Source organism: Anolis carolinensis, chromosome 1, assembly GCF_035594765.1.
Source record: "Anolis carolinensis isolate JA03-04 chromosome 1, rAnoCar3.1.pri, whole genome shotgun sequence".
Lineage (NCBI taxonomy): Eukaryota > Metazoa > Chordata > Lepidosauria > Squamata > Dactyloidae > Anolis > Anolis carolinensis.
In genome coordinates, this window is record NC_085841.1 from 342,247,259 (window position 1) to 342,259,195 (window position 11,937).

The 11,937-nt window shown below is 43.8% G+C and overlaps 1 protein-coding gene across 4 annotated transcripts in view; it reads right to left on the bottom strand.

The window, feature by feature from the left end:
- The window catches only part of prima1 (proline rich membrane anchor 1), an 88,495-nt gene extending 77,458 nt beyond the window's left edge, over window positions 1–11,037 (bottom strand). Inside the window, exons 1-2 of one of the 4 annotated variants that reach the window (XM_008110758.3) lie at window positions 10,364–10,914; window positions 7,979–8,119 (exon numbers count right to left, since the gene is read on the bottom strand). In XM_008110758.3, the coding sequence (XP_008108965.1) occupies window positions 7,979–8,119; window positions 10,364–10,732 (510 nt within the window). In that variant the 5' untranslated portion in view covers window positions 10,733–10,914. Of the gene's footprint in view, window positions 1–7,978; window positions 8,120–10,363 lie in introns of all 4 variants that reach the window. The other 3 variants (XM_062968418.1, XM_062968417.1, XM_062968416.1) reach the window with 3 other exon arrangements.
- Window positions 11,038–11,937: the final 900 nt, after the last annotated feature.

The following is an 11,937-nucleotide window of genomic DNA, read 5'->3' on the forward strand; positions in this document are numbered from 1 at the left end:
ACATTTTTATTTACTAGTTGTATTTATATGCTTGATTTCCTGCATTGAGTTCAAGGCTGTATACATAACTGTCTTCCATTTTATTTATACAAATCAGTGAGATGATTCAGGCTGAAGCAGAGAGACTGGCCCCAAACCACATCAAGTCTTTAATGAGTCAGAACATGGACTCTCTCAGGTTCCAGACCAATTACACTGAATGGTGAAAAGAACAGAGGAGGAACTATAGTTCTTCTGTGTTGTAGAAGATTTATAAGGTAAACAAAACAAGTGGTCCATTGGCAAATACCTTCTCAATTATTTTGGCACCTGATGGCTGTGCAGTCTTCCATTCAACTATGATGTTCCTCTCCCAAAGTCCATACAAGCAGATGTAGAATCACAGAGTCACAAGTAACTGTGAAGGGCATCCAGCTTAACCCTCTGTCCTACAGTAAAACCAAGGGACCATCTAACTTCTCTTTAAAGACCTCCAAAGAAGGAGAGTCCATCATTTGCTATTCTAAGGGAACAAGGAATATCTTTAGCCGAATCCACAAAAAAGTGCTGTTGCCTCACCAAATTCCATGGCCAGGACAAAGTGGTGTCAAACTGCAATAATTCTACAATATAGATGCATCCTAAGGCAGTCTAATCCATTGCTGAACAGTTTTTTACTGTCATGATATTCCTCTCAATGTGTGGGTAGCTAAATAAAAGCTTTGACTGGCTCACATATAATCAACAATCCTAACAAAAAATGAGTGTCATCAAACAGTCACTCCATACACCTTATGATTAAATGAGAATTTGAATCCAGATCTTCCCAATCCTAGTGCAACACTCAAAATCAAGGGTCCCCAAACTAAGTTCCGCGGCTCTCCAAGGTCATTTTTCCACCCCACCCTAAACTTTAGGGTTGTTGAATTAGTCTGCAGTGCCTTTCATGTTCTACAAACAACCTACAGATCCATTGAGAAAATTTAACAAATGCTACATTCAGCAAAGGATAAGAGGGATCCTCTAACCACTGCAGGAGTCTACCGTATACCGTGCAGCTGTGGACAAGTCTACATAGGGACCACCAAACGCAGCACCCAGACACGAATCAAAGAACATGAAAGGCACTGCAGAATAATCCAACCAGAGAAGTCAGCTATAGCATAATGTCAGACAACTCAAAGAAGCCATTGAAATCCACAGGCATGTGAACAATTTCAACAGAAAGGAGGAAACCATGAAAATGAACAAAATCTGGTTACTAGTATTAAAGAAACACCAGAATCAAGACAGTAATTAAGGAACACCACTCAGAAACAGGGGAATTCCAGATAGCAAACAATCAAGTGCCAGTTAACACCTCCCAAACAGAGTGTCTCTTCAGGCAATAGAGGCAAGGCTACCTCTATGCAGATACCCTCACTGATTGACTTCGCGGCTTAATGGCTACTCATTGCTAGCCAAGCTTGCTAATTGCAACATTCACACTTGCTTCAAACAGACAAGGGTACTTTCTCACACCCAACACATTCCACAGATATATATATATATATATATATATATATATATATACACACACACACACACACACACACACACACACACACACACACTTCACTTGATTCAATGCCAACAGAACCTCTGAAGATGCCAGCCACAGATGCGGGCAAAACATCAGGAGAGAATGCTACTGGAAGACGGCCATAGAGCCTGAAAAGAACTCACAGCAACCCAGTAATTCTGGCCATGAAAGCCTTTGACAACACATTAAACCCTATGTGTTTGGAAAATCAGTGGAACAAATAAAAAAAATGACGCCCCTGGACTAATGAATGAGGATGTCTGCATTAGAAAATGATATAACTGAAGCACATTAAACCCTATGAAATTGCAAGTATTTTAACATATCACAGATTTATCACCTACTAAGCTTTTTCAAAAGATGCTTATGTAAGTCATGGTGACTGGCTGATTGACTGGAGTGTGTCAGTTTCAAATTTTAAAAAGGCAGCTCTTTTTGCATAACTAACCACCTTTGTCTTTAAACATGCACAGTTTCAATTACCCAAGATAGTTTAGGCACTCTGATTCAAGAGCATGTCAGCTGGCAGAAAGAGAGCCTAATTTTACAATTGGACAGCTGACAGATCTTAAGGCAAGGGAAGCAAAAAGTTAAGCCAAGCAGCATCAACAACAAAATGTGGAATATGCCAAGTTTAGAACAGAAAGGAAAGAACAGCATTTTCTTGGTACAGTACTTACATTACTCAGGTTATCAAGGACTCCCTTAAGATCTAAGTTGTAAACAAAGACATTAACTCTGGAAAGGCTGCATGCCATGTTATTTAGTGTTTTATTACTCCAGCTGCCTGAGCTGGATGATGATTGTCCTACTTTTTATAGGTGCATCCCCGCATACTTAAATCACTAAAAATGAAACAATAGCGTCAAGATCTATTCAACTATCCTCAGATATCAATGCACATAACTACCAAGGTCAAAAGACATGACAAATCAGAACCAGAAAGACAACAATGCTGATTCAGCCTGAACTCAATGGGTGCCTGGTATATAGTCACATTTGATGCTGTGCCAAACTGCTAATAAAATTAAGCTATTTGGAGAGACCTTGTTTTGTACACATTTCCACCTACAGTCGTGAGGCTTGGAAAACCCACTTCCCCAGCATTCAAGGAGAATGAAATCCCTGCTCCAAATGAACAAGCTGAATTTCACAGGCACCAAGTTCAACAGTGCTCTTCAGTAAAAAAAAAAAAAAGTACTGTGAAAGATTCAAATGGTTTAGTGCATAAATGGCAACTATAATTGTCCATAGGGCAGCTCTTGCTCATGAGTTTGTTGTTCTTATGTGCCTTCATGTGGATTCCAATTTATGGCAACCCTTGTTTTAAGGGTTTTCTGGGTAAGATGTAGTCAAACATTTGCCCTTGCCATCCTTTTGTGTAACTTGCTCAAGGTCACTCAGCAGGTTTTCAAGGCTGGATCCAAACCATGGTGGGGAGGAAAAAGAATATATTTTTGTACAAATCTGGAGTACTTGAAGGGTCTAGAAATAGTCACACACAGACATGCTGAATGCTCGTAAATACGATATATAGCAGGCATGGGCAAACTTTGCCCCTCCAGTTGTTTTGGACTTCAACTCCCACAATTCCTAACAGCCTACCGGATTGACAGATTGACATCTTTACTTACTTATATGTTTATTTATTTTCCTTCCTTTCTCCTGGCATGAGATTATCTGTGAAGTATTTTATTTGGAATAATCACGGTTTTAAGATAAATTGTACAATACAAATATCTGCTCGGGGTTGTTTTCCTTCTTTTTCTTTTCTTTGGCTGTTGTTGCAAGTGTGTGTCTCCCTTCATTATATAAAGAGGTACTTGAACAAGATGAATTTTGTTATGAAATATGGAGCTTCAGCCAACATCTGTTCCAATAGTGTGGGAACATATTTTGAAATACAGGCACTCACAGAAATCTGAAAAACTTAAGACAGCTGCCATTGATCACGGTCAATAAAGCATTTCTTCCACTCTTCTTCTCTACCTAAATTGAGTCTTTTGTGAAGCAAATCAGTGGCTTGTTGACCATTCTAGACCAGGCCAAATCAAAACAAACTGCACAACAAATCTTACAATATATATCCACTGGGAAAATACGTACATCTTACAATCTGGAGGCTGCTGATAAAATAAGAGAAAATAGAGTAGTCTGTGAAAGAGGTTGTGTTTATCCCCCCACCTCCAAAATCCCAAAGTGTTGACTTTGCAAGCCCTGACCCCACTACATCACTACCTATTGCGTAAAATGAACCTAACTTTTAAATTACGCTGGCTTTTCTGTTCCAGATAAACCACAACATGCAATTGAAGGAGCAGCTGACACAAATGTAGTCATAGTATTTCAATCTCTAAAATACATCAACGATTTAAACAAAGCCATCTTAAAAATTCAAAAACCCTTCTAGAAGGCAGACAGCAAGGCATATAATAGATTATTTCATTCAACAGCTTCTAAAATCAAGTTTCCCCATGAAAATACTACAGAGATTGCTTTTCCACTACATCAGGGGGCCCCTTGCTCCACAGTGCAAATGCCAGACATTTTCCAACAACCACTATACATTTGCTTTTCTCTACATTGCCCCCCTTACTTTGTGTGATGCCTTCAGAAGGACTTTATATGAAGCTGGAAGTGAAACCCATTCAGTTCAGTCACACATTCTCCCATGAGAGTGCACATAAGGCTCTAGCTTTAGATTCCAGAAACCTACATTCTACCTACAATCTACCTACCTACAAACCTACAACCCACACAGACAGCAAACCTAAGCCTACTTAAGTCCCTTAAATAACTTACTTGTGAATAAATACAGTTGAGGATTGAGATTGCAAGTTTCTACTTTCCTTAACAAAAAACATCCACTTTGCTTAGACGACGGTAAATGCCAAACTCAATGAAAAATGTTGACTCTTGAACTGTCACGTGTGGTTTGTGCCTTAAAGATTAATTTATTTATTGTGCCATTAATTTTGGTGACAAATACAGACTTTGCCTGATATCTAAAGTAGAGAATGAAGGTATGAGGCTTGTTTCTGCACAAAGCTTAAAGCACAGTGGAAGTGAGGCAAAGTAATCACTTGGGAACTCAAGATATTGATAGAAAAGGAGAACGTAGCCCAAAATAAACTACTCATTTTATCTAGCGAGCTGTCATCAAAATCATATTTTGTGCCTTCAGGTTGCTTCTGTATTACAACAGCAATATGACAAACCTATTACAGAGTTTTCTTGGCAAATTTTGTTCAGAGGGGGGGTTGGCCTTTCTTTCCTCTAAGGATGAATGCGAGTTGCCCAATGTTACCTAGCGGAGTCTCCATGGACAAAAAGGGATTTGAACTATAGTTTCCAGAGTTGTAATCCAAAGCCCAAGCTCCATCAAAATCATACTACAGTAGTCTCACTTATCCAACATTCTGGATTATCCAACGCATTTTTGGAGTTAATGTTTTCAATATATCGTGATATTTTGGTGCTAAATTCATAAATACTGTAATTACTACATAGCATTACTGCGTATTAAGCTACTTTTTCTGCCAAATTTGTTGTCTAACATGATGTTTTGGTGCTTAATTTGTAAAATCATAACCTAATTTGATGTTTAATAGGCTTTTCCTTAATGCCTCTTTATCCAACATATTCGCTTATCCAACATATTCGCTTATCCAACATTCTGCCGGCCCGTTTATGTTGGATAAGTGAGACTCTACTGTACTTCCAAAAAGGCAGCTATGAGAGATGTGGCACTTTAAATACTCAACAGAATAATTACAATCTAAGTTTCATGGCACCATATCCTGACGTTCTTTTTGATTTTGGATGTCAAGCAGCGTTAGTACTGGCTAATACTCAGATAGGAGGCTGCCAATTAATACCACTTGCCATAGGCTATATTTCAGAGGAATGAACTAGCAAAACCATCAATGAGACATCATTCCCTAAGGAAAAAAACCAACAACCTGGCAAAATGGCATTATCTAAAAGAATCCTCCACCTTGTGTGACTGTGGAGCTGAACAGACAACTCCGCATCTGTATGCTTGTCTGCATTTTCCTGCCTCATGTACAGAGGGAGAATTGTTTGAGGCTACAGACAATGCAGTCACCATTGCCCGTTTTTGGTCAAAAGATATTGTGCTCCTATTTTTATCATTTTTATACTAATGTATTTTTACACAAAAATAAATAAATAAATCAATAAATTCCCTAAGAAAACTTATGAAATTCATGAAGGTGCCATAAGCCAACAAGCATACAAGCATTGACAAATTTCATGGACTGAAGTTTCCTATACTTCATTCAATGCTCAACATGGGAACTTCACTTGACAGGGAATTCTGCAGATAGTGAGGCCAAATGACAAGAAAGTGCAAGAAGTACCTCCTAGGCATAGTGGTTTTAGCACTGAACTATAGCTCTGGAGACCAGGGTTTGAATCTCCACTCGACCATGGAAACTTACTGGGTATCCCTGGACAATCACACTCCTACAGTCTCTTAGGAAAGAGGGCCACAAAGTGGAGTCCACACATGCAAGTATGGAGAAGAACAAACCACAGACCACCTATACAATGCAGTCTGAGCCCAGCCACATGCACAATGGAGGACCTTCTTACAGCAACACCAAAGGCACTCCAAGTGGCCAGCTACTGGTCAAAGGACATTTAGTATACAGTGTTCCCTCACTACTTTGCGGTTCACTTTTCGCTCCTTTTGCTGTTTCAAGGGTTTTCAGTTAATATTAATGTACACATTTATCGCGGTATTTTCGCTGTTTTGTGGGTTTTTGCGGTGTGCAAAGGGTTTTGGAAGGGGAAAGGGAGAAATAAAGGGAGGGTAGGGAATGGTTGGAAATAAAAAAAAGGGTTATTTAGCTTCCATTCTTCCTCCCTGCCGGTGTACTGTATATTGTAACCACTAAAATAAAGTACAGACTGCATTGTAGTAAGTGGTCTGTGGTTTGCTCTCCTCCATACATAGAATAAATATAGTGTCCCTACTTTGTGGATTTTCACTTATTGCGGGTGGTCCTGGAACATAACCGCTGTAATAAATGAGGGAACACTGTAATGCCAAATTGTTGTTTTTTAAAACTTTGTTTGTGTTTTCAAATACATTACAACTTGTACCCTCGGTTCGCTTCTGACACGATAAATAAATAAATAGTCTAATAGGAAGGTAACAAAAAACCCTCTAAACAAAGGAAACCCTGTGATAGGTTTGTCTTAGGATAGCTATAAGTCAAGAAGGACTTGAAGGCACACAACAACAACCTGTGCAAAGCTTAAGTTGAAGCTTCATCAAACAATCTACTTTTCACAACAGCATTAGTTGGCAAAAACACTATCATTCTACCATTGCTTAAATGCATATTCTGGTTCCTCCTGACTCATAATAGCAGCTCTAGTAACCCTATTTGTCCTGTTCAGAGGAAGTAACTCAAGAAAACAAACCACAATCATTGTAGTAAACATAAACATTTGAGGAGTCTACAAGTTGTAACCCAAAACAATAACTTTCCCAGACCGAGGTTCATTCACTCAAGCTACTGAACACCCTCTATGGGGACATTTGTAGCTGTCTTGTCAAAAGAAGAATGCTTTGCTGCAGTAGCAGCAACAGTAACTTGTTTGGGTTGCTGTGAGTTTTCCAGGCTGTCTGGCCATGTTCCAGAAACATTCTCTCCTGACGTTTCACCCACATCTATGGCAGACATCCTCAGAGGTTGTGAGGTTTGTTGAAAACTAAGCAAGTGAGGTTTATATATCTGTGGAAGGTCCAGGGTGGGAGAAAGAACTTTTGTCTGTTGGAGGCAAATGTGAATGTTGCAATTAATCACCTTGATTAGCATTGAAAGGTCTTGCAGCTTCAAAGCGTGGCTGATTCCTGTCTGGGAAGTGTTGTAGGGAGGTGTTAGCTGTCCTTGATTGTTTTATGTCTGGAATTCCCCTATTTTTGGGGTAATTCTAGAATTAGCCAGGCTTTGAAGCTGCAAGGCTTTTCAGTGCTAATCAAGGTGATTAATTGCAACTTGCCTCCAACAAACAAGACTTCTTTCTCCCACCCTGGACATTCCACACATATATAAACCTCACTTGCGTAGTTTCCAAAAAACCTCACAACCTCTGAGGATGGCTGCCCTAGATGTGGGTGAAACGTCAGGAGAGAATGCTTCTGGAACATGGCCATACAGCCCGGAAAACTCACAGCAACCCAGTGACTCTGGCCATGAAAGCCTTCAACAACACAAGTAACCTGTTTCTACTCTACCCAAACCATCAACTTTGGTTCTCTCTCCAGCCCAATCCTCAGTCCAGAACAGAAGTACCGTACTTTTCTATAGAAGTCAGTGCCAGATAGGAAAAGGGCAGGCGTGGACGCCAAAGGAATTGTGCAGGTAAGGAGGTGATAGTTACCTGGATGAAGCCCCATATGGGGTGAAGGGTCCAGTGCAGCAGCAGCGAGGGCCAACAGCACTGAAGGAGCAGCAGGACTTCTCTGATGAGCATCACTCCTCTGGGGAAGAGGGGGACGTCTTCGCCTGGCAGCCTGTGGAACTGGAGGGAATCAGAAAGCGAGAGAGAGGAGGAGAGCTTGGGCAAGGCTGGGTGGCATCGCAACGGGAAAGAGAGGCTTCCTTTGCCTGCTCCCTTCTCTCCCAAGAGTTGCAAGAACCAAAGGGATCTAGTGGAAGGAGAGGAGGGCTAAAAAGGTTGCCTTGTGCTCAGAGGCAGCAAGGAAATCCAAGCACTCCAAGGGCTGTTGGTTGAATAGATATTGGGTGGGAAGGGGTGGCGAAAGCAGGAGGTGCCCCAAGCAATGGGAGGGGGATCTTGGGCTGCGGTGGGGGAAGCCCAGGAGCAGCAGGGGGAGGGCAAAGGAAACTTCCTACTGGATCTGCACAATCGCCGCCTCCCTCTCGCCTATGGAGCGGCCCTATAGCTCAGCCAACTCCTCCCCAGGTCCCCACCCCAAATAAAACTAGGAGGCAAATGGAGAAGGCTCCTGTTCCCCACCCAGGACTGGTGGCGACTGGCCAAGAGAACCACCGGGAAGGGAGGGAAGGAAGGAAAAAAAGAGAGAGAGACAGAGGGAAGAAGAGAGGGAAGGAAGGAGGGAGGGCAGCTGGTGCTGCAGAGCCCAGCAAAACCAAGTTTACTGCTCCCGCTGGTGATGCAGCCGCTGCAGTTTGGGAGGCAAATCAAAATGTTCCAAAGTCTGTTGTCAAAGGCTTTCATGGCCAGAATCACCGGGTTGCTGTGAATTTTCCGGGCTGTATGGTCATGTTCCAGAAGCATTCCCTCCTGACGTTTTGCCCACAGCTATGGCAGTCATCCTCAGAGGTGGTGAGGTCTACGCAAGGAAGGTTTATATATCTGTGGAAGGTCCAGTGTGGGAGAAAGAACTCTTGCCTGGCCGAGGCAAGTGTGAATGCTGCAATTGATCACCTTGATTAGCACTGAAAAGACTTGAAGCTTCAAGGCCTGGCTGATTCTTGCCTGGGAGAATAATAATAATAATAATAATACTTTATTATTATAACCCGCCTCCATCTCCCTGAAGGGACTTATGGCGGCTTACATGGGGACCAAGCCCGGAATACAAGTATACAAAATAAAAAATAAAAACACATAACAACAATATCATAAAAGCAACTAACCATCAAAACACATCAATAAGCATTGAAGAACCAAGTAGTGGGACAAATTAAATCGTCTGGGAAAGGGCAGGGCTTGTGCAAAATGCAAGATGATAGGATCAGGAATGGAATAAAGTACTGGAGGTCAGGACAGTAAACAAATCATTTGTTGGGGGATGTTAGCTGGCCCTGATTGTTTCCTGTCTGGAATTCCCCAATTTTCTGAGTGCTGTTCTTTATTTACTGTCCTGATTTTAGAGTTTTTTAAAAATACTGGTAGCCAGATGGATGGACGGTATCCTTGAAGTGAGTGGCTCGTCCTTGAAGGAACTGGGGGTGGTGACGGCCGACAGGGAGCTCTGGTGTGGACTGGTCCATGAGGTCATGAAGAGTCGAAAACGACTGACTGAATGAGTGAGACGACGACGACGATAACGAGCCAGATATTGTTCTTTTTCATGTATTCCTCCTTTCTGTTGAAACTGTCCACATGCTTATGGAGTTCAATGGCTTCTCTTTCTAATGCAAACCAAGGTGATTAATTGCAAGATTAACAGACAAGAGTTCTTTCTCCCATCCTGGACCTTCCACAGATATAGAAACCTCACCTGCCTAGTTTCCAACAGACCTCACCACTCCTGAGGAGGCCTGCCCTAGATATGGGCGAAGCGTCAGGAGAGAATGCTTCTGGAAAGTGGCCATATACAGCCCGGAAAACTCACAGCAACCCAGTGTCCCAAAGCCTTTCGCCGCTTACCCCGAGGAACGGAAAGCGCTGCCGGTGCGCAGCCAGGGGGGTCTGGTGGGAAGAATTGCAAGACAAAGTTTGCTGCGCCTCGCGTTCCCCTCCCGCGGCTGCTCGTGGCGCCAAGAGAGCCCACGCCGCGCGGGGAAGGAAGGGAGAGAGAAAGGGAGGAAGGAGGGAAGAAGGGAAGCCCTCGCTCGGGAGTGAAGGGTTTCCCTCTCCGACCCAAACGTGAGAGGAGGAAGCCGATCCCTCCTCTCCTCCCCCGGACCAAAAATAGAAGGGAAAGGAAGGGAAGCAGCAGCAGCCTCTTGCTTCGGAGAGGGAGGGAAGCGGCCACTCTTCTTCAGCCAACCAAACACACACACACAAACAGACAGACAGACGTGGAAGGGGGTTCTCCCTTCTGCAACTCACTCGAGATGGAGCTCTCCAGCCCTCCTGCAGTTCCCTCGGACCGTGGGCTCCCGGCAGAGTTGTTGCAGAAGCAGCAGCAGCAGCGGCCGCCCCTCGGACGTCCCTCCTCTCTCTCTCCCTCTCCCTCTCTTTCCTTCTCTGCGGAGCCTCCGAGTAGCCGCGTCGCGAACCGAAAAGCAACACAACTCCCGGGGTAGAGAGGGAGGGAGGGAGGAGGAGGAGGAAGGAGCAGGAGGAGGCGGGGAGTGGGAGCGCCGGCTCGGCTCCCCCGCGAGTGGAAGCGCTCGCCTTGCTTCTTGGCGCCGCTGCAGGGATTTCTCCTCCTGCCCATGGAGCCGGCGGTGGGTTCGGCGGTGAGGCGGTGCGCATCCCTCAAACTCCCACGCCAGGCTTCGTGGAGGGTGGGCGAGGAGGAGAAGGCGAGGAGGCAGCGCTCAGATGGGAACGCCAAGCATCCCCACGCCGATGCTGATGCTGCTGGAGAGAGAACTCCTAGATCGGACTAGGTATTCCTCTTGCCCCCAGATCCATCATGATATCTCCAGGGCTCTCAGACAGAAGGCGTTGTCTCGCCCTCCCTTTTCAGCACTCCAAGAGCCTTAGAAACAGCACCAAAAAGCCTACCCTATGCTTCAGGTATGAGGATGACACCTTCACCATTTGGAGCCATGGAGAAGAAGAACTCAACAATGTTTTCAGCACTGTATGGCTCAAGGAAGCCCTAGAAACAGCACCAAAAAAGCCTACTCTATGCTTCAGATACGTGGATGACACTTTCACCATTTGGAGCCATGGAGAAGAAGAACTCAACAATGTTTTCAGCACTGTATGGCTCAAGGAAGCCCCAGAAACAGCACCAAGCACTGTATGGCTCAAGGAAGCCCTAGAAACAGCACCAAAAAAGCCTACTCTATGCTTCAGCTATATGGATGACACCTTCACCATTTGGAGCCTTGGATAAGAAGAACTCACCAATGTTTTCAGCACTGTATGGCTCAAGGAAGCCCTAGAAACAGCACCAAAAAGCCTACTCTATGCTTCAGATATGTGAATGACACCTTCACCATTTGGAGCCATGGAGAAGAAGAACTCAGCAATGTTTTCAGCACTGTATGGCTCAAGGAAGCCCTAGAAACAGCACCAAAAAGCCTACTCTATGCTTCAGCTATGAGGATGACACCTGCACCATTTGGAGCCATGGAGAAGAAGAACTCAACAATGTTTTCAGCACTGTAAGGCTCAAGGAAGCCCTAGAAACAGCACCAAAAAAGCCTACTCTATGCTTCAGATACGTGGATGACACTTTCACCATTTGGAGCCATGGAGAAGAAGAACTCAACAATGTTTTCAGCACTGTATGGCTCAAGGAAGCCCCAGAAACAGCACCAAGCACTGTATGGCTCAAGGAAGCCCTAGAAACAGCACCAAAAAAGCCTACTCTATGCTTCAGCTATATGGATGACACCTTCACCATTTGGAGCCTTGGATAAGAAGAACTCACCAATGTTTTCAGCACTGTATGGCTCAAGGAAGCCCTAGAAACAGCACCAAAAAGCCTACTCTATGCTTCAGAT